General features: G+C 44.8%; 1 protein-coding gene across 1 annotated transcript in view; it reads right to left on the minus strand.

The window, feature by feature from the left end:
• ETV6 (ETS variant transcription factor 6) overlaps positions 1-26224 on the minus strand; it is a gene marked incomplete at its 5' end in the record, with an annotated part of 224386 nt that overhangs the window by 14493 nt on the left and 183669 nt on the right. Inside the window, 2 exons of the mRNA XM_081084471.1 lie at positions 8663-9205; positions 23797-23931. Coding sequence (XP_080940597.1) covers positions 8663-9205; positions 23797-23931 — 678 coding nt within the window. The remainder of the gene's footprint in view (positions 1-8662; positions 9206-23796; positions 23932-26224) is intronic.

Here is a 26224-nt window from a genome sequence, read left to right on the forward strand (position 1 = left end):
GTTTTGTAACTGGAAGTTTGTACCTTTTCACCTCCTTCATTCATTTTGCCCACCGCCAACCCCCTCCCTCTGGTAAACGTCACTGTGTTCTTTGAGATACAATGTTCTTTGATCATCAAGGAAATGCTTAATACAATGTAATAAAAGTCATAAAACTCTATAAACAAAAGTTCATCCCGTTATAAAAGCCCTTGAACATGCATGTAAAAAAAAAAAACTCGTATCACAAGGTATTCATTAATTTTAAGGGCATTTCTCCTAAACGGAAGGGCCTTCTCCATCAAGGCATGTGGATACGTTAAACAACTGTTCATTATTTGGACCATCTCTCCCACCCGAGGAAGTTTATGAAAGGGTTTAGTGCAAGTAAGATGTCATCACGAAGAACCATTTTCTAATTGCAAGGGGAGAGTGCTCGCTCTTTCCTGCTGCGCGAGGTACCCTGGGTGTCTGCAGCTAAAAGACATGGTAAAAAAATCCCTTTCTGTGGTGAGGAAGAATATTTTCACTCCCACGTCTGTGTCTTACCAGAAACGCACTGTATCAGTTCATTGAGCAGAGACTGTAAAAAGGATGGGCAGTTCACACATAACCAACATGGTTTCCAATGAAAAGAAACCATGCTAGACAAAGCTGATATTATAAAACCTGAGTGGGACGGGAAGTTATGGACAAAGGGGATTGTTTAATGATGGTGGTTAATATAAATTTCGAGAAAGCTTCTAAGAGGGCAATTTTATGTAGTTTTCATTGCCTAAATGGAATTTTAAATGAAGGTTTGGAAAATGGGAGTTCTGTGGGTATAACCTCCAACAAGAAGAGGCTGAGTGTTCCTGTTTAATTTCTTTAAATTTATTATGAAAAAAATAATACATTTATTTCAGATTCAGCAACAAAACAGGTAAGCAACAGGCAAAAATATTGCTGCCTGGGCCAGTGTGTTCCGTGGCTATGGCATCAGCCTGTGCACTGGAGGGTCGCCGGTCTGATTCCTGGTCAAGGGAATATACCTGGGTTGCAAATTCAATCCCTGGACCTGGTTGGGGTGCATGCAGGAGGCAACCAATCAATGTGTTTCTCTCACATGATGTTTCTCTCTGGCCCCCTTCCCTCCTCCCTTCCACTCTCTAAAATCAATGGAAAAAAATGCCCTCAGGTGAGGACCAACAAAACAAAACAGAACAATAATAACTGCTACTCTGCATTATAAAAGAAACTAGAGTTTCTAAACTCTTGTTCCTTATTGGGTATTTGGCAAGGTTTTGAGACAACTGTGGTTGTCTCACTGGGGTGGAGAATGCTACTAGCATCTACTGGGTACATACAGGTCAGGGGTGCTACTAAATATCTTATAATGCACAGCACAAGCCCCAGATCAAAGGGTTATTTGGCCCAAATATCAAGAGTGGCAAACGCAAGAAACCTTGCTTATAGACACACAGAGCTTACAACAGGCAGGGGCGACCTGCAGCTCAGTGTCCCCTGCCTCCTCCATTCTAGCTAAGCCATTACCTAGACGCAGAAAGTTGATAAATCCAGTGCAGACAACCCTGTGTGGATACGCAGATGTGGGCTTGCAATGGATAATTGCTTGCACTTTGCTGTGGCTTAGGAAAACAGAAACCAAATGTGAGCAGTGGCAAGCTGGGGGAGGGAGGAGCTCAGGCACCAAAGACAGAGCCATGCTTCCTGGCTTCATGGGCAGAGGAACCGCAGCGACAGACCAGGCAGGACCTTCACACCTCTGGCTGCTGAAGGTGGGAAATCCTGGTGTCTGCAGCTCAGGCCTTACAGCTGAGCTGGAGCCACAGCTGGACGCGAGCACCGCCCAGCCGGGGATTCCCACCCAGGGGCTGCAGGGAGGCAGGGACGCTGTCTTACAGAAAGGCGTACCCTCAACCAAACTGGAATTTCCAGTCTCCCCCAGCCCTGTATTATTTTCCACGCAGCCACTGTGCCGTTACTGTTTATCCTTTTAAGACGTCGTTCTGAAGCCTCCTTCTCCCACAGGCCCACACTGCAGCCACACGCCAGGTTGGCTGTGGATTAGGACCTGGGCCAGGAGCCCTCGGGTCTGGGCTGAGGGGTCTGCTGAGGGCGCTCTGCCTGCGGGAGTGTGGGGGGATGCGGTGCTTTCAGGTGCGACTGAAATTCCGAGCCCCTCTGGCTCATAGAGATGCATCACAGGCCATCCTTTCTTTCCTCCAAACACATCTACACGTGTGAGGGATCGAGCAAAGGCATACACACACCTGCACACCCCACACCTTCCCGCAAAGCCTGCCATCACTTCCATACTAATCCCTTTACGCTTCGCTTTTATGATGCCCTTTCTTCCCCTTCGAGGCTGCTCCCAAGGCTCATTTGTAAAAGCAAAGTCCATGAGCCTCATCTGAAATTGCTTCGCCAGCCCCTAAGTCAGCAGTTCTCAACCTGTGTGTCACGACCCCTTTGGGGGTCGAACGACCCTTTCACAGGGGTCGCCTAAGACCATCGGAAAACACATATATAATTACATACTGTTTTTGTGATTAATCACTATGCTTTAATTATGTTCAATTTGTAACAATGAAAATACATCCTGCATATCAGATATTTACATTACGATTCATAACAGTAGCAAAATTATAGTTATGAAGTAGCAACGAAAATAATTTTATGGTTGGGGGTCACCACAACATGAGGAACTGTATGAAAGGGCCGCGGCATTAGGAAGGTTGAGAACCACTGCCCTAAGTACTGCTGGGGAGGAAGCCAGAGGCAAGAGTGGGGCGTGACTTCCCCTTGAAGCCCCTGAGGATGAGCCTCCAACAGCTTCCCCTGGGTGTCAGGCTCATTTTCCCTCATCTGATTTAAGATTTGAGGTGTCCAGGATTGACTTTCTGTGCATATAAAACACATCCAGTCAATACAACCAAATCAAGCAAGTACAGTCCTAGCCTGGTGACAAATAAGCAATAAAGGAGACTCTGCCTCCCTGATTGGAATTTTGTTTCTATTAAAAATGTAAGCTTGAGAGATAATCAACATATTTTTTAAAGCTCCTTAAAGGATCTGAAAGATTGCAATGATGTGTGTTATATGAAGGTTGGGGAGGGAGAGAACATGGTCTGGGAGGTGGGGGGATTCTATGTCTTATCTGTTTGGTGTAGGATCAACCAACCAATGAAATCCTCACCAACCAAAGTTCGTGTTTGCAAAGCAAAGGAGAGACTTAAACAAAACCTGTGAGCTAAGCACAAGACGAGCAATAGTCTCCATTTGGATGGTCATGGACTCTGAACAACAGATCTATACAGACCTGCAACGTCCGCACCTCTGTGTGGCAAGCGAGGGCTACGGACAGATTCTAGAGCAGTTGGCCAATGAGTCCTGCTTCCTTGGCAGATTTTTGGATTAAGGCCAAGGAAGGGACAAGCCGACAGGAAGTCTGATCGCTCAGGTTTTAATGGAAAACATATCCTTGGTGATGATTAACAAAACCAAGTATTTCTTTGCATACTTGAATTGTATAGTTAAGTCATTCGTTCATTTATTCCAAAATCATCACATATCTCTGTGTCCACCTAGGAAACTTTGTTGTTCAAAGTGTTCTAGGTGATGGATAGAGCGTCTCTAAACATTGCATCTTTCCCGGCCTCGGCAATACCCCTTTTACATTATGCCAAAAACAAACTAAGCCTCTGGTTTGTTTTTAACTGCAAACAGCTGAGTCTTAAAAGAAAAATTTTAAGTCATTTTGTTTGTTTTGTTAATCATCACTGAGGATATGTTTTCCATTGAAAGAGAGTGGGGGTGGGGAAAAGGGAGGGAGGAAGGGGGAGGGAAGGCGGGGGGGGGGGGGAGAGAGAGAGAGAGAGAGAGAGAGAAACATTGATGTGGCAGAGGCACATTGATTGGTTGCCCCCTGCATGCACCCGTGGGGCTGCGAGTGAACCCGCAACCCAGGTACTTGCCTTTGACCAGGAATCGAACCTGTGACCCTTCGGTGCACAGGCCAACACTCTAACCATCGATCCACACTGGCCAGGACGAAATAATTTCTTTTATTTGGCTGTATTTATGTTGAGGATGTTACTGTAACCATTCCAGGCTGGTCTGCAAACAGCCTGCAGCCTAGAACTTGTCTCCTTTCTTACTTCATTGTGATTGCTGCTCGTACATGTCTTAGGCACGCCCCATTCTCTAAAGTGCAAGTAATTCCTTGGAGGAGGGACCGTGTGTGCTACTTCTGCATGCTACCTTACGCCCATGATTCCAAGCATAATGACCAGACAAGTAAGTGAGGCTGGGGACAGCAAATGCTTGCTGTGAAAGCCAATGATAAGTAGCTTAGGCTCTGCTGGCCACACTATCTCTGCTGCAGCCACTCACCTCTGCCTTGCAGTGCACAGCACACGGCGCTGCCGCAGGTAGTCCTAAGTGACTGGGAGTGGCTGTGTGCCAATAAAACTCAATTTACAGAAACAGGCGGCAGCCGATTTGGCCTTCGGGGCAGAGCTCCCAACCCCTGCTCTGGAGGCCCAGGTCAGGAGACTCGTGTGTTGGAAAGGATGCTAGATGGAAGCTTGAGGCTGGACTCTGGATGTGTGTGGGAATCTCAGTTTCTTCATCTGTAAAGGACCCTTCTAGCTTTGAAATCGTCGGGCTCTAAGAGTGATGTCCGTACACACTGAAAGCATGACTCAGGGCATCACCAGAGCTACACCCTGTCGACTGTGGAGCTCTCTGCCAGCAAACTCTCTGCTTACAAAACACGTTGGTGAGACACAGACCAGTAAAACGTCTATGGGCTGAGAGAAATGTTAGAAGGCTGGCAGATGCTGACTTCTGCTCCTGCCCCACCCAGCAATTCCTTCCTAAGGGTAATGCATAGAAAACAAGAACAAAAAGAAGCAACTTGCTGGTTGTTACACACCATTAGCTAGTCAATAAAAACTAGAACCCAGGAAGGACCTCGTCTCACTCTGGCCTGTGTGAACTCTCTCCCAGAAACACCAGCCATTCCAACTTGTTAAACTCAATAATAGTTCATCTTATCCTTTGAACAATAAACAACATCTTTAAACATCAGCTTAATGCGAGATTTAAATAGATCTAATTTGTGGCTTGTATTTAAATTGTCAACTACCTCCTGTCAACTATTTCCTTTATTGATCATTTTAGTTTTGCCACAAGATAAATACCTAGGTAACCTGTCATAATTTTGCATGTAATCTCTTAATTGTATGGTGCATCTCAATATTAAACAGTGAAAAAATAAAGAATTGATGAAGTATGATGGATTTTTAATGGACTTGGATTCTTGGATTTACATTTTTACCTGAAGTAAAAAAATATATATATATATAAGGGGACTTATGTTGTTTAGAATTTTTGTCATCTAGAATGACCGCTTTTTCTCTACTCTCCACTTGTCCACATTCGAAGTATTCATCTAAGCCCAGCTAAAAGCCACCCCCTCCACGAAGCCTTCCGTGATATGCCTGCTCCAACCTCCTGTGGTACTTAATATGAGTCCTTTGCTGATACCAATTACAGTATTGCACTTACAGCTAATGGTCTACACCTCCTTAAACACCCACCCCCATGAGTGCAGTAAAAGTGGCTTAAATGCAGGTGTCCATATGCATAAATCCTAGAGTACCTGAGAAAATTATATCTGAGTGGATAAGAATTCAACTTTACTACTTAATCAACATTCTTAAGTTGTTTCTACCCATTCCCTGCAGCTATGTTATTCATCAGAGTGACATTCAACAACACCTTCGTGTCACCTTCATTTCTTTCTGCTCTGTGCTCATTCAAAAAGCTAAAGGAACTATGTTTTCTCATCTAACAGTTGCTTTATAGGGACCGGAAAGATTATTATGGCTGTTTAGTAATGACAGAACTTTACACTGTACATAGAAATCACCCAATGAATTTGACCTTCAATAAACAGAATCAATTTTACAAGGATCGGAGTAATCCAAAAAGACACCAGAAGGTCTGGGGTGGAGAGGCAGGGATCTCCCGAACAACACAAAGGAGCCTAGAATTGTGCTGAGGGTTCCAGGATCAAGACGAAGTATGAGATCATAGACTTCTGGAGTTGGAGTTACACTGAAGACTTTCCAATCCGCTCATTCACCCTTGAGAAAAACAGTGCCATTTAGTTAAGTGAACTATTCCTGGATTTGGTGATATTAGTTAATACTGTATCACCAAATCTGGAGATGTTTAAACTGTTGAATATACCATTAGAGCATTCATAATAAATAATTTTAGGGGATTCTATCATACTGCATGAGTTCTTGCACTCCTCCAAAGGATCTGGGCCCTAGATTACTTAACATGAATATTGTGATTTCCTAGAGTCACCAAGAAAAGCATAGATTCCCCTTTTCTGTGGGTTCTTAAGGGAGAGGGGGCATCCATAGGCACCCAGGTTCATCGCTTGGTTGGTACAATATTCCATGGAGCATCATCCTGATGAGACTACATCCTTTGGCCAACAATTCTGAAGTTTGGGAACAAGAATTTAAAAAGTAGCATAATTTTTAAGGGACTAATATTTTAAAATTTACAAACTACTAAACAAGTGGAAATATAACTCCATACGTGAAAAACCTTAACTTTCTTTAGGTACAGACTTAAGGACAGTGTCACTAAGGAGGCGGACAAAACGGATTTCAGAGGAAGGCAGGCCCCGGCGGGCAGCACTACGCACAGCACCCTGCAGCCACCCAACCCCTATTGGACCTCTGCTTCTCTGGGGTCCAGTTTCCTCTGTGGTTTCCCCTATAAATGACCCATATAAAACAGATACAGCGGTGCTAAGCTACCTCGAAGAGCTGTCCTGAGAATTATAAACAAGTAGGAAGTATCTGCAAAACGGCCAATGCTGCTGTGCAGACCATGCGAGAAACAACACAAGAGGGTCTTGCTGGACAGCACGAGACGGGTCATGTATATTATTCATGGTTCTTTGCTGACCCACCCCCTTTCTCCAACTGGGAAGTTCTCAGGCTTTGTCTAAGCTCTGCTTCTTTTTCCCTGCTCTTCTTTTCAGTTTCTTTTTTCTTTTTATTATTAAAATAATACTTATATATACACACAGGTAGAGAGAACAGTAATCCCCCCACCCCCTGGCATCCATCACCTGGCCACATGGCCACTGGCTCAGGGCTGGCCTTATTTTAGGTAGACTCCATCCATTCCTTGTGCCCGACTCTGCGGGATGTTTGAATCAAATCCCAGACATAGATCATTTCATTTTTCATAGTTTTTAAAACACATTTCTATGCCATCTTATTTTCTTGATTCAACACTCCTGATGTAAATTATTTGTAACAATAAAATTGAGACAACACTGGAGGTGCATTTGGGGCCGGAGAAAAATTTGGAAACAACTTAAAGACGGGACAATGAGTGGAGGCAGAGGTGATTAAAGTAAGGAGCCTATTGGACCCCAGGCTGTTGAGGTGTCAGGAGCACTGCTCCACCCTGGAGTGCAGCTGGCACTTTATCCTGGGGCATCAGCACGTGGAGGAGGAGGAAGAGGAGGAGGAGGAGGAGGAGGAGGGAGAAGAGGAGGCATTTCTCACCTTTCCCTGAACAGGCCGGACTCCTCCCCTCCTTCTTCCATGCATTCCTCCCACCAGTGAACACAAATCACCTTCAGCATTAAGCTACCTCCCTGCGAAGCCTTCCGCAGTTCCTACAGTCAAAACGTGCCTTCCCTTTGCTTTGCTTCCATAGCACTTAATTATCCCAGCACACAGTGAGTAATAAATAAGTGAATAAATGCTTGTGCACTGAATGAATGGAACATAGAACTTACTTTGTTCTGCCTTATATCTTAGTTAGTGGTTTTCCCATCTGTCTCTCCTAGTGCATTTTAAATTCCTTGAAGAAATAATTGTGTCAAGTCAGCTCTGCGTCCCCTGCTTCCTAATGTGTTTATCTGTGCATAGTCAGTGCTCAACAAATGTCTCAGGAATAGAGTGACGCTCTAGGCAAAGAGCTAACCCTGCCAAGCGGTTGGAGGATTAGGCTTCTGGGGACTGACGTCACGTAAACCAGGGGAAGACAAACGCAATGTGTAGATGTCTACTGGCTTCTTGCCTCAGGAAACAAATCTGAGCTTGTCATCATAAAAGAATTCAAGAGTGGTTTCCTCCATCCCAATGACCCAACAACACCTGTCTCCAACACCACCCTCCTGTTTTTCTCTCCTGCCCCCTCCCAAGCGAGGGCTGTGCTGAGCTACTGCCCACAGGGTGGAATTACAGGCCTGTGCCCGAGACAAAGGCTCTTTATGCTGTGTCTGGTTATTAATTAGTGGCTGGAAACTTCAGGACAGGGCCATTAACATGCTCATAAACCTTTTATTCTAAGTGTTTTCGCTTAGCCATGACTCTGATGTGACTCTCCTTATAAGCGGGATGTAGGACATTCGTTCCTTAACATTTCTGAGGCTCATTAACCACTTCGCCCCAGCAGCTCATTAACTAGACCATTAGGGATTTCGCCTCATCCAGACAGTAGTCCCTCAGAGCCTCTGAGGGCACCTAATTGGGGATGGTGTGAGGCTGGTGGCAAAGTTCTCAGGAGAGAGTAGGGCTTTGTTAGGCCTGCCCTGAGGCTGAAGTGGCAGCAGAGGGGAGCACCCACTTACCTGCTATCCTCCCAATGGGCATGGCGTGCTCCTCGGGCGGGGAGACGGAGACCATGATGTGGTTCATGTACAGGTCTTCCCGATGCGACAGGTTGATGGGCTTCCCTTCCCGGTGCAGCCCGTCCTCGGAAAGCCTGGACTGTTTGAAATCCACGGAGTGCCGGGGGTTCAAGATCAGAGGGTGCATGATGGGGCTGGGCATCAGCTGGATCACGCGTGTGCTCTCCTGCCGGGGGCTAGATGGCTTCTGGTGGGACTCAGAGGACGGTGGGCAGTGATTATTCTCTATGGGAGACACCGACAGGGGGTAGGACTCCTGGTGGTTGTTTTCCTGGTGGAGCCTTGGTCCCTGGGCCCTCTCGGCTGGGGAGAGGCGGCGGATCATGTTGTCCAGGGGGGACCGGAGGGGCCGTTGCTCTGGGTCAGGAGACGGCCGGTGATTGGTGGTGATGGGTGACCTAGAGCGGTGCAACAGTTCAATGGTGGGAGGGTTGTGGTGCACATTCTCCACGGACGGCCTCGGGGTCCTCTGGACACAGTTATCTGTGGAGCAGAGGAGAGACCATCAGAGCCCCCAGTGAGCTGCAGGGGAGGGACCTCACTGCAGCTCTACAGTGACAGGGCAGGGGTGCAGTGCGGCCGCTTTCTGCCCAGGATGCAGGGCTGTTTTCCCCACGTAGTGCACATACTTAGAATTCTTTTCCTGCCACTAGACAGCGAAGAATGTCTACAAACATTCCATCAATCACCTGCTCGTGGCTTACAAACACGAGGAAGCCAAACTTTCATTCTTTACCTTTGACTCTGCATGTGGCTTTCAGGGTCCTTAAGGGTTTCTCTCTAGATGCTTTCACTGACTTACATTTTCATAAGCAAATTTTCATTTTCTCTACCTCCAGGAGGTATGGGTATTTAATAATAATAATAATAATAATAATAAAATAAAACAATTACTATATCCTAGCTTCTGCATTGTAATATTTAAAATTTACAACACTCCTAAGTAGCAGATGCTAACTACATTAATCCTACTTCACAGGTGAAAAAATGGAGGCATAGAGAAGGTAAGCAATTTACCCAAGGCCACAGAGCCAGTTAGGGGGTTAGAACCAGACTCCAATCAGATTCTAGAACCCATGTATCTATTGCAATATCTACCACTTTTCTATATACAAACCAGGGTGGAAGTAACACCTAAACCTGCTCTAAGCATGAATAGTGGGGCTAATGTACAGAATGACAATCTGATTGTACTTGAAAGAACGATTAGGATCACTCTGTTTCTGAGTGCGCAGACCCTACCCATAAGTGCTTAAAGATAGGCAGAGGTAAGTAAAAAGGAGAAACATACCTCCACCCCATCCCACTTTAACTTTCAAGCTGGTCACATATGAGCAAGGACAACCCAGAAGTATACACAGCTCAGCAACAGAAGTAGTTCTGCAGGCTGGGTTGAGAGAGGAACTAGCATACATTTGGCTTTGAGTCCTGCTAAGAATAGAAAGGAGATAAATCTGTCTATGAAAATGGAGCTTTCTATAGGGACCCACACTCATCTTCATGAAGTTTTTCTGGCCATATCTATTCCCAGAACTTTCTCATTGGCATAGCTACCAGCAGGAGACTGGTTTATTAAGCTATAGTATACCTATAAATAGCGAAGGACTATATATATGGTAATATGCAAATTAGGCCAGGATGCTGTAACGGGTCACTACCGGACAGGAAGAGGTTGCACAGGCAGGTGAGGCCTGGAGCGGAGACGGAGACAGAGACAGGGGGGCCTGCCTGAGCTGGTGCGGCGGCTCTGGCGACCCGGAGCGGACACAGGCAGGGGGGCCGGGGGGACCTGGGCGGAAGTCAGGCGCGGGTCCCGGCCGCCTGCAGCGCCAGTCTGGCCTGACTCCCGCGGCAGCCCGTGGGGTGCCTCCTTGCGCAATTGCTGGGCCTCTAGTGTGGCTATAAAATGGAATGAGGAGTATCTCAATATTCTGCTAAGCACTGGTCTCTAGGCTCTATGGTTAGATAAGCAAAGCAAGATAAAGTATTTATGGTATGCTACCATTTTTCTAATTAAGAAGGGAATTCCAGTTTCAATAATGGCAGAGTGGCTTGTACTGAACTAACCTTTCTACAGGTAGAAATAATAGAATCTGGATAGAATACATTTCTAAAAGTTATTTGAAGGTAATGGAAAAAATGAAGGGGATTTCACTCTTGAAAGAATGAAACTGACAGAGTGAGATACCAATTTGCAGAGCTTTTGCCCTGAGGATTGTCCGTGTAATGTGGGGCAGATAGAGAATGACTTGAAAGTTGCTTGAGGTGTCAGGGATTCAAGTATGGCTGCCAGAATGGCAAAAAATTGAGAGAGCAAGTCTCATAAAGAGAGCTTCAGAGGGAATATCACTAAATTGGTACATAAAGTTTCCTCAAATCTTTAACATGTGCTCTGAATAGCACATGTGCTGGGGAAACTCTCTGAGGAGCTCAGTGAAAAGCAACAGCTGGATGATTGAAAGATAGGAGCAGAAATCTCAGCTACTGGCCACTGTACTGAAGACAGAATTTGGATTTTAATTTCCATTAGAAAGCTCTGTAAGTATCTCAAGCTGGGTATTAACCCAGAATGGTCACATCTTATGAGTAAGAATAGTGCTCTAGGACAAAGGGATTTACCTGATGGCTAAAGGCAAAACTGAAGCAGATCTGTCCTAACTAAATGTAAGATCAAGACTCAACAAATTCAAAGTGACTGGCTAGTCATTTAACTGCCTAAAATAAAAACCAACATCCTTCGGAGGAATCTATATACATAAAAGCCTAAGCAACCATCCGACTGTTCAACCATCTGACCCGTATCTATGATGCGCAATGATCACCAAGGGGCAGACGCTCCAACCGGTAGCTAAGATGTGCACTGACCACCAGGGGACAGATGCTCAACACAGGAGCTGCTGAGCTGCGGTGACTTGGCAGCTGCAGCTCTTGGGTGATGCACCCAGAACCAGAGAGGAGGGAGCCCAATTCCAGGGTGTGTCACCCAAGAACTGTCCTCTTGCAATTGGGAACCCTCGGGGGATGTTGGAGAGCGCAGGCCAGGCCAAGGGACCCCACCTGTCGGAGGGACCCCCCTTACTCCGCAGACACCCTTCAAGCCCCAGCGCTGCCCAGGGAGGGACCACAAGAGGTTGGCTCTAGGGCAGGGGTGGGCAAACTTTTTGACTCGAGGGCCACAATGGGTTCTTAAACTGGACCGGAGGGCCGGAACAAAAGCATGGATGGAGTGTTTGTGTGAACTAATATAAATTCAAAGTAAACATCGTTACATAAAAGGGTACGGTCTTTTTTTTTTTTTTAGTTTTATTCATTTCAAACGGGGATCCGGGCGGGCAGTAGCTTGCCCACGGCTGCTCTAGGGCGTGTCTGGCCTATCTCACCCAGGCCCGCTCCCCCGACCACCTTCTAATTAATTCCTTTCAATGTGCATGAATCCGTGCCCTGGGCACTAGTATAACATACTTTCTCTACAATGTGTTATCGATTATGTTTATCTATCTTTATTGGATATCTAGTATCCGATAAAGGTTTCTAGACATTTGAAGACAGAGAAGCATGATCCAAAATCAAGAGGAAAACAGACTGAAAACAGACTGATAATGCAGAGGTTGAAATTAGCAAAAAAGAACTTTAAAGTAGCTGTAAGTTCAAGCATTTACAATAAATGATAATCATAATGAATGATAACGGAGATTGTCAGAAGAGAAATGGAAACGATATATTAAAAAAAAGAAGATTCTAGAACTGAAAAAAAAAATACAGTATCTGAAATGAAAGATTAGACTAGATGAACTTAATAGCAGGTTGGAGATGACAGAAGATAGGATTAGGAAACTTGAAGACAAATTTTAAAAAGTTAAAAAATAGATCCTCTGTGACTAAAACAATATTAAATGGTAACAGATATGTAATTGGAGTCTAAGAAGGAGAGAACAGAAAGAATGGGGCAAAAAATTTGCAGAAATAATGGCCAAATTAATTGTTCCCAAATTTGGTAACAATGACAAACTTAAAGGTCCAAGAAGCTCAGCAAATCCCAAGCAAAATAAGTACAAGAAAAGCTACACACAGTCACACCATAGTAAAAAATCTGAAAACCAAAGAGAAAATCTTGAAAGCAACCAGAGAAAAAAAGACACACTATGTACAGGGGAAGATTTACACTAACAAGCAAGTGTTCAAGAAAGACAGAGATGGAGAACTATAGATTGAAAGAGACTTAAGAGACACATCAACCATTTGCAATGTATAGAGACTTGTTTGGATTCTGATTCAAAGTTAGAAACATTGATGAGATAGTTGGGGAAATGTGAACATTAACAGGATATTTGGTGATACTGAAGATCTATTAGTTTTCAGGTGATGTAATAACTCTGTATGATTTTATAATGGGTCCTTATCTTTTCAGACCTGTACTGATATATTTATAGATGAAATTATATACCTGGGATTTGCTTTACAATAATCTGGAAGTTTGAATCAGAGTGTACCTGGGGTATAAAGGAAACAAGAATGGCCACAATTGATCCTTAAAGCTGGTGATGGGTACATGGTGGTTCATTATATAATTCTCCCTACTTTTGTATCAATTTGATGTTTGCCTACAAAAAAGTGTGTGTGTTTTTTAAGTGCTTAATCAATCTCGCAATGATACAGGTCAGGATGACAAGTACTAACTTCGTTACTTGAACCCAAATGCAAATAAATGCTTACAAGGTACTGGCTGGACCTGTGGTATTAACTTTAATAACTGAGATTATTAGTATGATATAAATGACCTGTAATCTTTTGGGGATGATTCTTTTCACAGCTAATATGGATCTCAACTTTGCTAGCCATGAACACTTGTCATTTGTCACAGAATATGGCCACCGTAAGCAAGTATTTAAGATAGCTGCATTTTGAAGTTTCATATGTTTTCTTCTAAATGCCATTTACAGAATGTCTCCCTTTCCTTAAAAGCTTATTAAGGTTTTAAAAATACTTAAGGATGATGAAGGCCATGTGTTGAAAAAAATCCTATTTCCTGAATCCATTTCCCGTCTTACAAATTGCAAAATGACACAGGCATTGGCCAGTAGTCTGGTTACCTACAAGCTTCCTTTGATGTCCTGGGCTTCAAGGCTCAGTGTATGGGTGTGCACTCAGGGCAAGCCTTAGGAAGTCTGGGAGGACCATGAGAGGAAGAGCTTTCATGCCAAGGGTAAAGGAGGAACTGATGTAATGTCCTGGAGAGATTTCACTCTCTGTTCCTGCCCAGATCATTGGGAACAATAAAGGAGGGAGATAGTGCTCTTGGATAATCAACTCACATTTTACTTTTGACTCAGGATCTGGCAGCAACGGGACCTGGTGGAGCATGATTTATTTCTCTCTCTGCACACACCACTCAGAGAGGAAGTACTTGATGAAGTTGATAACATTAATGGAAGAGAACTGGATCCGAGGGTTTTAATTCCAGGCAACCGGTGGTCTGGGCACAACCACTGTCAAGGCTGAAAGGCCTGCAATGAGGTCTTCTAAGCTTTTGTTTCAGTTTGCAAGGCACGCGCCCACGGATGGAGAGGGCGATGACGTTCCTGCCCTGCTGCCTGCGGCCTCTGTTATTATAAGTTGGCAGCAGGGTATGGAAACTTATGAGACCAGAGCCGGCAGGCAGAGAAGCTCCGGACACAGGAAATGCACCGAGCGGACAGTGGGTGCATTAAATCCCCCAGATGTAGGAGTCTTCTGTCTAAAACAAGAAGATTTTTTTTGGTCTGGCCTTGATGTCTGGGTTTGTTCTTGGTGAATTGCCCATCTGGAAAACTGGGAAATTATCCACATTGCCCTCCGTCTGAAGGTCTTGATATGGGAGGGAAATGCATAAGGAAGAGGGAGGGAAAGCCACACGTAATTAGTGTAGGCGTGGAAGGAAGATGGAAGGGGGAAAAAGACCAAGGACTGGTAGAGAACCCATTCTGGTTGAAAGTGTTTTCTGATGCCAAACCTTTCTCTTTGTAGGTCTCTTTTAGACACATATAATCCCTTCTCACTACCACACAGCCCAAAATAAGATGATTACAAAATCATCATATAAAAAAATGTGATGATTACAAAAAAAAGGGTCTGATTTCTTTTCTCCTCTTTTTTCTTTTTTTTTTTGGGGGGGGGAGGGAGGTTGTTTGGCAATCCTCATTTGAGGATATTTTTTCCATTGATTTTCAGAGAGAGAGTGGAGGGGAGGAGGAGCGACAGAGAGAGAAAAACATCAATGTTGGGTTGATTGGTTGCCTCCCCCATGTGCCTTGACCCGGGCTGGGGATCGAGCCTGCAATCAAGGAAGGTGCGCTTGATGGGAATCGAACCCGGGACCCTTTAGTCTGAGGGCCGACGTTCCAATCACTAGGGCTCTCCTCTTTCTTTTTACCTATTAGAAAAGTTTCTCTATATAAAATTCACTAAAAGTTGACCCAATTTAATCATGTTATAAATAATGAACACTAGTAAACCTAAAAAAAACAAAGCAAAAACAAATTGCCTTTGGTTAAAGTCACGGGTTTTGACTGGAAAATCTGCAGAGTAGAACAAAGGCTAAGATCAAGTTTATACCTCACACACAGGATCATACGTCCACCAGCATGCCTTGCCCGAGGCACGGATGATGGTAAGAAGTTAGAGAGATGCAAATCAACAGGCCAAGCAGGTCAGCCTCTCTCATCAGCCTCCATCTCCCGTCCCACACTCTTTCAGAAGGGACCATTTCCCAGCACAATTTTGTAAAAGATTCATGGGAACCATAAAGAGCTACATGGAGATTAAAGGGTCTAGGTCTTGAGGTAGAACTCAAAACAGATTTCGTGTGCACACTTAAGTGCTGTAAAACCTGTTACGGGTTGAACTGTGCTTCCCCTACTCAAAGAAAATTCATGTTCTGAAGTCCCAGTACCTCAGAATGTGACCTTGCCGGAAATGGGGCCACTGCAGATGCACTTAGTTAAGGTAAGGTGATAAGGTGGGGCCCTAATCCAATATGACTGGTGTCCTTATGAAAAGGGGAAATTGGACACACGGACATACACACACTGCATGATTGAAAGGGGAGTATTTTACCCCACAGTGATTACAAAATATGAGTTGAATCACAGAACCTTGCGTGATGTCAACTATATTTCGAGCAGTGTCTCGGATGCACAATATACAAAGAGTAAGAAAATGTGGTCCTTGCTCTCAAGAATGTAATAATTTAAAAGGCACATAAAAATATACACACATCAACAGACTACAGGTGCTGAATAAAGAGTGGATGCACACGGGGAGCATGCCATGTGAAGACGAAGCCAAGGATTGCCAGCAAACCACCAGAAGCTAGAAGAGGGGCGCATAACAGGTTCTCCCTCACGGTCCTCAGAAGGAAGCGATTCTGCCCACCCCTCCTTGATCTTGGACTTCCAGCCTCCAGAACTGTGAGATAATAAATTCATGTTGTTTAAACAGCTATCTGTGGTACCTTGTTATTGTAGCCTTAGAAAACTAATACATCCCTCATCCCCTACTCCTTTCCCAAGAGTTTTCAGCTGAGACTTTTCACTGACCCTTTGCCTGCCCATTTCAGTCTATTCATCTCAACAAGTTGCCAATGCTACTGAATGCTTGAGAATAAAACTGCCCAAGTTTGCAGGGTATGGCCCTAATCCAATATGACTGGTGTTTGAGTATGACTTCAAACATTCACAGATGTTTGAGGTCATACACAGTAAGTAAGCTCCTTGAATTTTATAAGCATTTGGTGAAAGGAACTGAAAGAAGCAACATCGGTAACTTGCAGGACTCTGAGGTTTCAACTTCCTTATTGTGGGTGGAAGGCCTTCAAACAGGCTACCTCTGCCAGGGGCTCAGTACAGAGGGCAGAAGCAGGTCTGTGAACCCGGGAGGTGCTCCAGTATGCTGTCTTTGGCCTTTGCAGTCAGGTGGTGTAGACTGCAAGCATGTCAAACTCGCTGGCAGGCCACTGACCATGAGTTTGACATACTTGGTAGAGGAAGGAGTCTCCCTCAGTCTCAATAAAGCAGCACAGAAGACGTAAATGAAGAAATCAAGGGATCAGATTTCAAATGAGTCTATTAGACCTGTGGGTGTATGCCTTGTAAATCATTTACAGGGATGGGGTCAGGGTGGCACAAAGATAAGGCAGAGGAGGGCGGGAAAGAGGAAAGAGCAAGATAACGCCAAATGAGGGCCTCCTTCTCAGGAAGTGAACCCGCAAGGCTCCCAGTGCCGTTATCTCCAAAACAGCAGATGACATTTCCCTAGTGGTAAGAGGAAGTTTCTTGAAGACTTCCAGACCACCTTGTGGGAGTTATTCATGCATCTGAGGGCTCACCTGTCCCTAAAACTTGTGGCTGAATAGAGCCAGCTAGCCCTTGGGCTAAGAGCAGCCTCTACCGTTGCAGGAAGCCGGAGGAGGCAGGGAAGGGAGTGGGTCCTCCCTGACGTAGGCTGACCACTGGCAAAGGCTCTCTGCACCACCCAGGGGCTCCACACTTCCCCATCACAATCAAATGCTGCATCAGGGGACAAAGGTCAGAGAGTAAAAGGTCTTGCTGCCCTAGACCCTGAAATATAGGAAGCAAAGCAGGGAAAAGGAGTTAGGCAAGAGCAGAATGCGGCCTGGAAAGGGGAAAAGATATGTTAGCTGGTTCCCTGGGGAACGACAGGAAGTCAAGATCTGGGCCTGTTCTTTCTCTGGTGGGACCTCATGTCAGATGCAAGAATCACAGAATTGAAAGGAGCACAAAAAGGTTCATCTTATAGTTTTTAAATGTGAGACGAGACCCAGGAGATTAACAGGCCCCAAAGGGTCACGAAGGACCTACCATGTGCCAGGGACCGTGACGTTAGAGTACACGCAGAACTCATTCTCAAAGTGGGCTGTGTCCTGAAAGCAATTAAGGCTGGGACTTCAAATGTATTTCACCATAGAAATAATATTACATAAGGTGCCCGGTGAATCAATGAAGGAATTCTAGGATAATGGCATGGGTAGAGAAAAGCCCCTTCTTATGTCCGGAATGCACAAAGGTGGTGTTTACACAAAGAGCATGTAGCTGCAATAATGGGATTGGTTAAGAACATTGGAACTGAATGTAAGACATCAAACAGCCAACCACTGCACGACAATGTGAATACACTTAACACTGCTGAGCACTTAAACATGGTTCTGATGGTAAATGTTACATGTATTTTACCACAACTACAATTTTAAGCTAAAAAAAGAAAAGAAAAAACCCCAATCATAGAGTGGCAAAAAAATATCAAATCATGGTAATGAGAAGCATTTATTGAATGCCTGCTATGTGATAGATGCTGTTCTCAGGGCATTTTCCATATTAACTCGATCCTTTCTGATATCCATCATATCCGATAAGTGTATTTTCCTTATTTTACAGATGGAAACTGAGACACAAGGAAGTCGAGTAACTTGCGTGAAGTCTCCCGGCTGGTAAACTGGGAGCTGGGACCTGAACAGCTGGTCAGGATCCAGAGTGCAGACACACGATGCTGCTCTCTGGCTCCACCACGCATTACACAGTTCACACGGATTACACAGTCGCCAGACCCCAGCCAGCAGCCTCCTTGACACTTCAGTCATCAACACGATCCCAGCGAGACTAGAGAAGCGGGGATGCTTTTCGCAACAACCAGTCATAGGACGTGGCCAGGCAGCTAAAAGCCTCATGTGCCCACCTGCCCACTCGGCAGCTGTCCTGAGGGGCTGGCTCCCACGGGCTGGCAGCTCTCCAGCTCTCGGAAGCCAGGGCCTGACGGAGAGCCCGCATTTCTTACAGGCTGGGATATTCCCTGGGCTAAGTCCATTCACCCCGAGGCAGTCAATGGTCTCTATGGGTTAATGCATCCAAATTAGTATGAGTTTTTCATATCGTGAATTGAGGACATACACTGGTGTCTCAAAAGTTATCTTTGACTTTTTTTCTTTTTACTTAGTTTTGGCAGTTTCAAGGACTATGAAGCAGAAAATGTATAAGCAGACGTGCTGGGACTTGCCACAATGTACCCAGTCAGAAGACCTGACCTGGCATCCTAATCTCTACATGCCCATTCATTTGTTCCACGTTTAGAGTGCTTGCAAATAATAATAATAATAATAATAATAATAATAATAATAATAATAATAAAATAAAATAATGAAAGCATTATTTTTGTGGCTCAGTCATGCTGTGGGTAAATGCAGGTATTGGAGCCGTGTGGGCCTGGGGTTAAGTCTTAGCTTTGCTTCTTTGCAGCTGTGTGATTTGGGGGATGCCACTTTACTGCTCTAGCCGCAATTTCCTCATCTGTAAAATGGGAATATTACCTTCTTGAAAGGCTGGGTGTGAAGATTAAATGATTTCAACATGTAAGAGCTTAGAACAGGGTCTGACATGCAAAAAAGGACCCCATAAATGTTAGCTTTAATTTTGTTATTATAAAGCAGATTCCTATACCTCATCATCTTTAATTATTTCATTAAACTTGTTTAAGATTTCCTTCCTCCAAATCAGTCTTTGGGCACTTGGATCTGGTGGCTGGCGGAGGGGAAGAGGTAATGTTTCCATTAATAAAGCAATCCTATAAATAAAACTTCTGTGGGCCATCCAGAATGTAGGCCACCCACTCTGCCCCTCATCAAAGACATGATTTCTCTCCACTCTCTTACCCTGTGTGGTTGTAAGGAGAATTGAGAAAACAGTATTTTGACACTTGACATTTCTCATCTTCACTTCTACTTTCCACGTCCACCTGGTGACAAAAAGCTGCCCCAGAGCAGAACTGTCACCTTAAAACGGCCTACACTGTTGCAGAAACAATCACCGCACTGCACGTGCAAATATTTTCAAACTAAAGTGACTAAGGATCACCTCCCAGTCTCTTAGATGGGGCATAGGAGAGGGTGGAACAGAAGAGCTGAAATTATAGGGGGGTCCCCCAAGGAGGTGGTGGAATAAGAATATTTAAGAAACATAGACATTTCCCTGGCCAGTGACTCAATTGGTTGGAGCGTCGTCCGCACACCAAAAGGTTGCGGGTTCGATTCCTGGTCAGGGCACACACCTAGGTTATGGGTTCAATCCCCAGTCAGGATGCGTACAGGAGGCAGCCAACTGAGGCCTCTCTATCTCTCTCTCTTTCCCCGCCTTCCTTTCTCTCTAGAATCAATGAAAACATCCTCGGGTAAGGATCAGAAGAAACATAGATCTCATTCCTTCTCCCTAGAGATTTGTGCATGTCCAGGCCAACATCATTTGCTGGCCTGAAATTTCTAAAGATGTTTTGCCTACTGGTTTTGGTAAAAGAAGTAGTATCATTGTTTATTTTGTCTTCTTCCTACGTAACTATCTAATTCATATGATGCAGATAAAATGGGTCACAACAATAAAAGAAAAGGAATCTAGAAGAGATATTTAGCTATTTCTGAGCAACGCCAGGAGGACACCGTTGGGATTTTCTAGATTTTAGTTGCCTTTTACCCTGAAGGTGGGGAATGCATCTTATTCATCTTCATATCACCCAGGGAGGCTCACACCATGGATAGAATGTGAGGAATTGAGAGCTGAAAGATCTGAGACCATTTGGTATAATCTCCTATTTTACAACTGAGGGCCAGAGAAATGAGAAACTTAGCCCTTATGATTATTCTGGAAGAATAATGGGCTAGAACCTGGTTTCCTGACTTCCGAAATCATTCTTCAGAAAGTTTTATCTCAGCTGACCATGTGACCCATTTTGTCAAAATGATTCTGGTTTATGCCTATTGCCCTCGCTTACTTGTTAGAATCCCATGAACGCCTTGGTAGGGATGGCAATTTATAAGGTTACCTGGTGATATAATATTGCACTCTCTTCCCATAAGCAAATAAGGAAGAAGAGTAGGATGCAGGTTCTCCTAGACTTTGGTGGTGATCTGAGGACTGCTTTGCCCAATGCAGGACAATTTCAGGACACGGAGAAGATACGTGTTTACAAAAAAAAAAAAAAAAGGTTTGAATTAGTAAGATCACCTTCCTCTCCTGTGGGAGCTCCGAGGGGGCCTTTGAGCTAACACCAGCTTCCTAGCTTATGGGACTGCCGTGTGGCTGCTGGTGAGGGGGGCGGGATTTCAATGCAATGTACTCGGATGGGATATTTGCAGGGAACTGCTGCTGGATTAAACAAGATACCTTTGTGGTGGGAGATACATCCCCAGTATGACATGAATGTCTGAACTGGGTAAGGTGGTGGCAGTGATGAGGTGAAGCCACAGGGGGGGCTGAATGAAGCTTTGTGCTTGCATGTCACTCTGCAAGCCCGCCGTGCCAGCCTATCGAGGGGCTGAGCAGAGCCCCCTCTGAAACGCCAGTTACCCTTCCATTCAGTCACATCTCTCTGCGCCAAGTCAGGAGCTACACACTTTCATGTGGCACTATACCCCAATAAGGTCAAATAAATCATTGGGGACATAATATTTGCTATGCTTAATTTCACTTTACAGAACTACTTTTTTTCAGAGCCAGATCTCTCTGTATGTTAACATATGCCCATATTAATATGTTACTAGTCACAAGTAAATATCACAGTATTGATTCCAGAGATAGTTCCTGTCGAGCTGGATATTTCTTCTTGTTGGTGGAGGAGAGAGGAAAAGAGGTGGGAGGTGGGAGGCGGGTGGGGGCAGGGAACTCTAGTGGGTTCCTTCTCCTTCGTCACCAAGGGCACCAAGAGATCTGGAAGTCTAGGGGCAGCGGCCTCTTCATATCGCCTCAGAATCTTGTACAGCTCTTCTCATTTGCTAACCGCTGATAAAGACCTAAGCTGCCCTTCTTGTGTGTCCACCTGTCCATCTGAGAGCATGGCCTGCGTCTGCCGGGTGAAGGAGAGGGCACGTACTCTCCGCTCCTGCTTCCTGGCTGATGGCTTTAAGGAGTGGTCTCTGAGACACAGTACTTTTCAGGGCAGGGTCTGCAGCGGAGCGAACTGGTTCACAGGGCGATGAGACCCTTGACCTTGGCCTCATTAGCTCCATTCTTTGACCGACTGAGCTCATCCCTACCACCACCACACTTGAGAGCACAGCTTTAAAGCGTAGGTGGGCCACATTTGTATTTACTGGGTTTGAGAGTAGCTCTGAGAGTAAGCCAGCTTTCTCTATTGATTAGCTCCTGCAAATGAGAACAATGACAAGCACACCTACTATGGAGTCAAATCATGCCCGGGGAGAGGAGGAAGGATTTGTGATGAGGTGAGACCATCAGTCTCCAATCGCATTTGGGAATAAAAAGAGGAATAGAAATTCCAAACGGGATTTTTTTTTTTAAGTAATGAGAAAAAGAGGGGGGGGGGAGGGTGTAACACCCATCACACGCCCTTTGTATCTGAAGAGGCAGGCAAGGTAATATGATTCTCGCCTTAATGCCAAGCTTCAGTAAACCCACCTCCTGGTTACTATGCAGGCGGAAATGTGCATGCAGGAAGAGCAGAAGAAGGAAGAAACCAACTGGGGGTGGGGCCAGCTGCTAAATTTAGCAAGGGTGAAACTAGAGGAAGGAAGGATGAGAGAAACATCACAAAGCCAGGGACCTGCTGGGAAACACTTGGCACAAGGAAGAGGTGTCGAGCTGCCAGAGTCAGGCTCTCTTTTGTGAAGTGTTAATTAAGAAGACAACTTCTCATGTTTTTAATTTGCCAATACCAGAACAAAAATATTAGCCCTGCTCTTGGGGGTGATCTAGCGGTACAAGGAAATGCCCCAAGGGACCAGGGTTTTAGTCCCCTAGTAATCTGGTCCTAAGGAAAAGTCCCAGGTGACAAGTATTGCTGTGCGTCCCCACATCTGTTGTCTAACCCATCCGGGCAGGAACGCTCCACAGAGGCACTGAGCATCGCTGTACATGGAATGGTGCACAAAGTAAGATTTTTATACCTATTTCCCTGCCCATATGCCTGCTTTTTTTTTTTTTTTAAGATTTTTAAAACTGCTTTTTAGAGAGAGAGGAAGAGAGAGGGAAAGAGAGAAAAGCATTGATGTGAGAGTATAGCATCAATCGGCTGAGACCTGTATGCCCCCTACCAGGGATTGAGCCCACAACCTGGGCATGTACCCTGACCGGGAATGGAACCAGCAACCTTTCAGTGTATGGGATGACATTCAAGCACCTGGGTGACACGGCCAGGGCCCATAGGCCTGCTCTGGACTATGTCCAGGGTCACAATGGAAGTCTGGTTTTCTGCTCTGTTTTCTAGCAATGATTTTGCTGATGGTGTGACTCACAGGAGAGCAGCACCTGGGTCCGCTGAAATAAGCACTTACACTGAGTACGCGGTAGGACACCACCTCTGGTGCATGAAGAACCCCTGGGTCCCCCACAGAGTTCACAGGGTTTGGGTCTTTTTTCATCCTCCAGCTTTCATTACCCTCTGCTCACAAATCTTCAATGATTCCCCATTACCCGCTCCATCCAAATCCCCCACATTGGATTTCCAACCTAACCTCCTTGGAGTAGCTCTACAAAGGCCCAGTGTGGATCATGGCTGAAACAGGCTGACGGCTCACAGGGTTGTATTGAGTTTATTCTCTCTATTTGGGGTATGTTTAAAATTCCTCATAACAAAAGGTTGTGGGGAGGTGAGGGGGAAGATAAGTTGTACAACCCAAGTCATCTGACTACTTTCTACCCCAAGGACTGATTCCATCCTCTGCCATTCTCTCTGCTTGGAATGTTCTCCACACCATCCCTGCTTAACTGAATCCTGCTGGGCCATCTCATACATGGAGCTGACCTGCTGCTGGTACCTGGGCATATCTCCCCTTCCGCCACCTCGTTAGGATGCCTACTATGACATGTGCGTATCTTGCTCCTTTCTTCGCCAATATTATGAGTTGCAAAGAGCCTCGAGTATCTCTCAATCATCTTGGCATTTCCCCCAGGACCTTATACAAAGTAAGCATTCGATAATTGGTTTGTTGAACGAAAAATGACTCACATAAAAAAGGACAACTTATCAAATTAACAGTGAGACCTCTTGGATCTGTCTAAGGAAAGACAAGCCTCCTCGGGTACCTTCTTCGTGGTTCTGGTGCAGTATGACTTCCGGCTGGGTGTGGATCGAGTTTCCGGGGTGGAAGAAAGGTGAAAAAAGAATCCGAGGTTTCCTCTGCTTCAGAATATGCTGAAGGAGTTCATAGAGCACATCCCCTGGAAAGAGAAAGGAAAGAGAAATACAGAAATGGGAATATTTTATTCACTACTCACTGAGTTTCGACGGTATGCGAAACTGAGTTCTGAGTTCACCGTGTCCTGTGAGTAGGACAGGCTCGCTTCCTACTCTCCCAGGGCTGGGGGGACACACAGGCTGTGCCGCTTGGAACTCGGAAGGTCAGAGCATGTGAGTTTTTTAATAGAACTTTTCGATTATGAAATATACCGAAAAAAGTTTTATAAAATGCCGAAAACCAAGAAGAAAACAAAAGCCCACCCATAATGTCATCACTAAGAGGAAAGCCCCATTCCCTACTTAGAGCTATAAATTAGAATCGAGCACATCATAGCTCAGTGTCCCTGTTTTCCTCCCACATTATTGCACTGTTCCAGTAGCTGCATAATGACTGCTTCACAGACTTTATTTGAAATTTAAATTGTCCTAAGTTATTGCTATTCCTTTTGTGAAAACATCCTTTCCACATCCATCTTTGCTTGCATTTCAGATAATTCAAGGGTTTATGAAGTCACTGAGTATGAAAAGTTTTAATATCCCTATGACAACTCAGAGATTCTTCATAGAAATCACCATCCCCCCCCCAAAAAAAACCCCCCAAACAACACACATACATAACACCCATGCTTTTTTACCCACCCCAATCCCAGGTAGGAAGAGAATAAATGTGAAAAAATTTCACTATCTGGTCACAGCTGCTAAGTACAGAAGAGACGGTGTAGGGAACTGGCACATCTGGGATGCTTCCCTCCTTTAAAAATGCAACACAGCACTGCTCCAAGGTTCCATAATTTCCAGAGAATCGTCTTTAGTTGTCAGCCCCTTGCTGAGGACGGAGGGGGCTGTCCTGAGCTGGGACCCTTTGTTCTGATATATTTGGTGTTTGACGTGTCCACTGAGAAGTTAGAGAAAAAACACCTGTCATGATCTTGTCCCACCCCTTTGACTTAGATCCAAGTTCAAAATGCAGGTGGGTGCCTCAAAACCCCTTAGGGTGGGTGATTAATCTCTCAGATGCCACAGCCCTGACTGTCCCCCACACCCTTCCACACACAGATATGCCGTCAACAGCAGGAACAAACAATGGGCTTTTATCTCTAATTTTAGCCATTTTAAACAGGCGCTTTCACTAACAACTTAATTTAACTGCATATTTTGGGCTGTAGATATTCTTTTTTTTTTCTTTTAAACTCAGCCTGAGAAATGCTCCCTGTTTAATTCTTTTTTTTAAATATTTTTTATTGATTAAGATATTACATATGTGTACACTCTACCCCCCCCCCCCCCCGCTCATCCCCTCACCCCCCCGTTGTCCGTGTCCATTGGTTAGGCCTATATGCTTGCATATAAGTCCTTTGGTTGATCTTTCCCCCTTGCCCCCACCCTCCCCTACCTTCCCTCCAAGGCCCGACAGTCCAATCAAAGCCTCTCCGTCTCTGGGTCAGTCCTTGTTCATCAGTTTATGTTGTTCATTATATTCCACAAATAAGTGAGATCTTGTGGTATTTATCCGCTCTCCAGTTCCATCCATGCTGTGGCAAATGGTAAGAGTTCCTTTTTCTTCTTCCTCTTCTTAAAGAATACCTTTCAGCATTTCATATAATGCTGGTTTAGTGGTGATGAACTCCTTTAGCTTTTTCTTATCCGTGAAGCTCTTTATCTGACCTTCCATTCTGAATGATAGCTTTGCTGGATAAAGTAATCTTGGTTGCAGGTTCTTGCTATTCATCTCTTTGAATATTTCTTGCCACTCTCTTCTGGCCTGCATGGTTTCTGTTGAGAAATCAGCTGACAGTCGGATGGGTACTCCCTTGTAGGTAACTGACTGTCTTTCTCTTGCTGCTTTTAAGATTCTCTCTTTATCTTTTGATCTTGGCATTTTAATTATGATGTGTCTTGGTGTGGTCCTCTTTGGATTCCTTTTGTTTGGGGTTCTCTGCGCTTCCTGGACTTGTAGGTCCATTTCTTTCACCAGGTGGGGGAAGTTTTCTGTCATTATTTCTTCAAAAAGGTTTTCAATATCTTGCCCTCTCTCTCCTTCTGGTACCCCTATAATTCTGATGTTGGTACGCTTGAAGTTGTCCCAGAGGTTCCTTACACTATCTTCATATTTTTTGAATCTCTTTTCTTTTTTCTTTTTCGGTTGGGTATTTTTTGTTTCTTTGTATTTCAAATCTTTGACTTGATTCTTGGGATCCTCTTGTCTGCTGTTGGATCTCTGTAAATTATTCTTTATTTCAGTCAGTGTATGCTTAATTTCTAGTTGGTCCTTTT

Source organism: Myotis nattereri (assembly GCF_964212035.1).
Source record: "Myotis nattereri genome assembly, chromosome: 2".
Taxonomy (NCBI): Eukaryota; Metazoa; Chordata; class Mammalia; order Chiroptera; family Vespertilionidae; genus Myotis; species Myotis nattereri.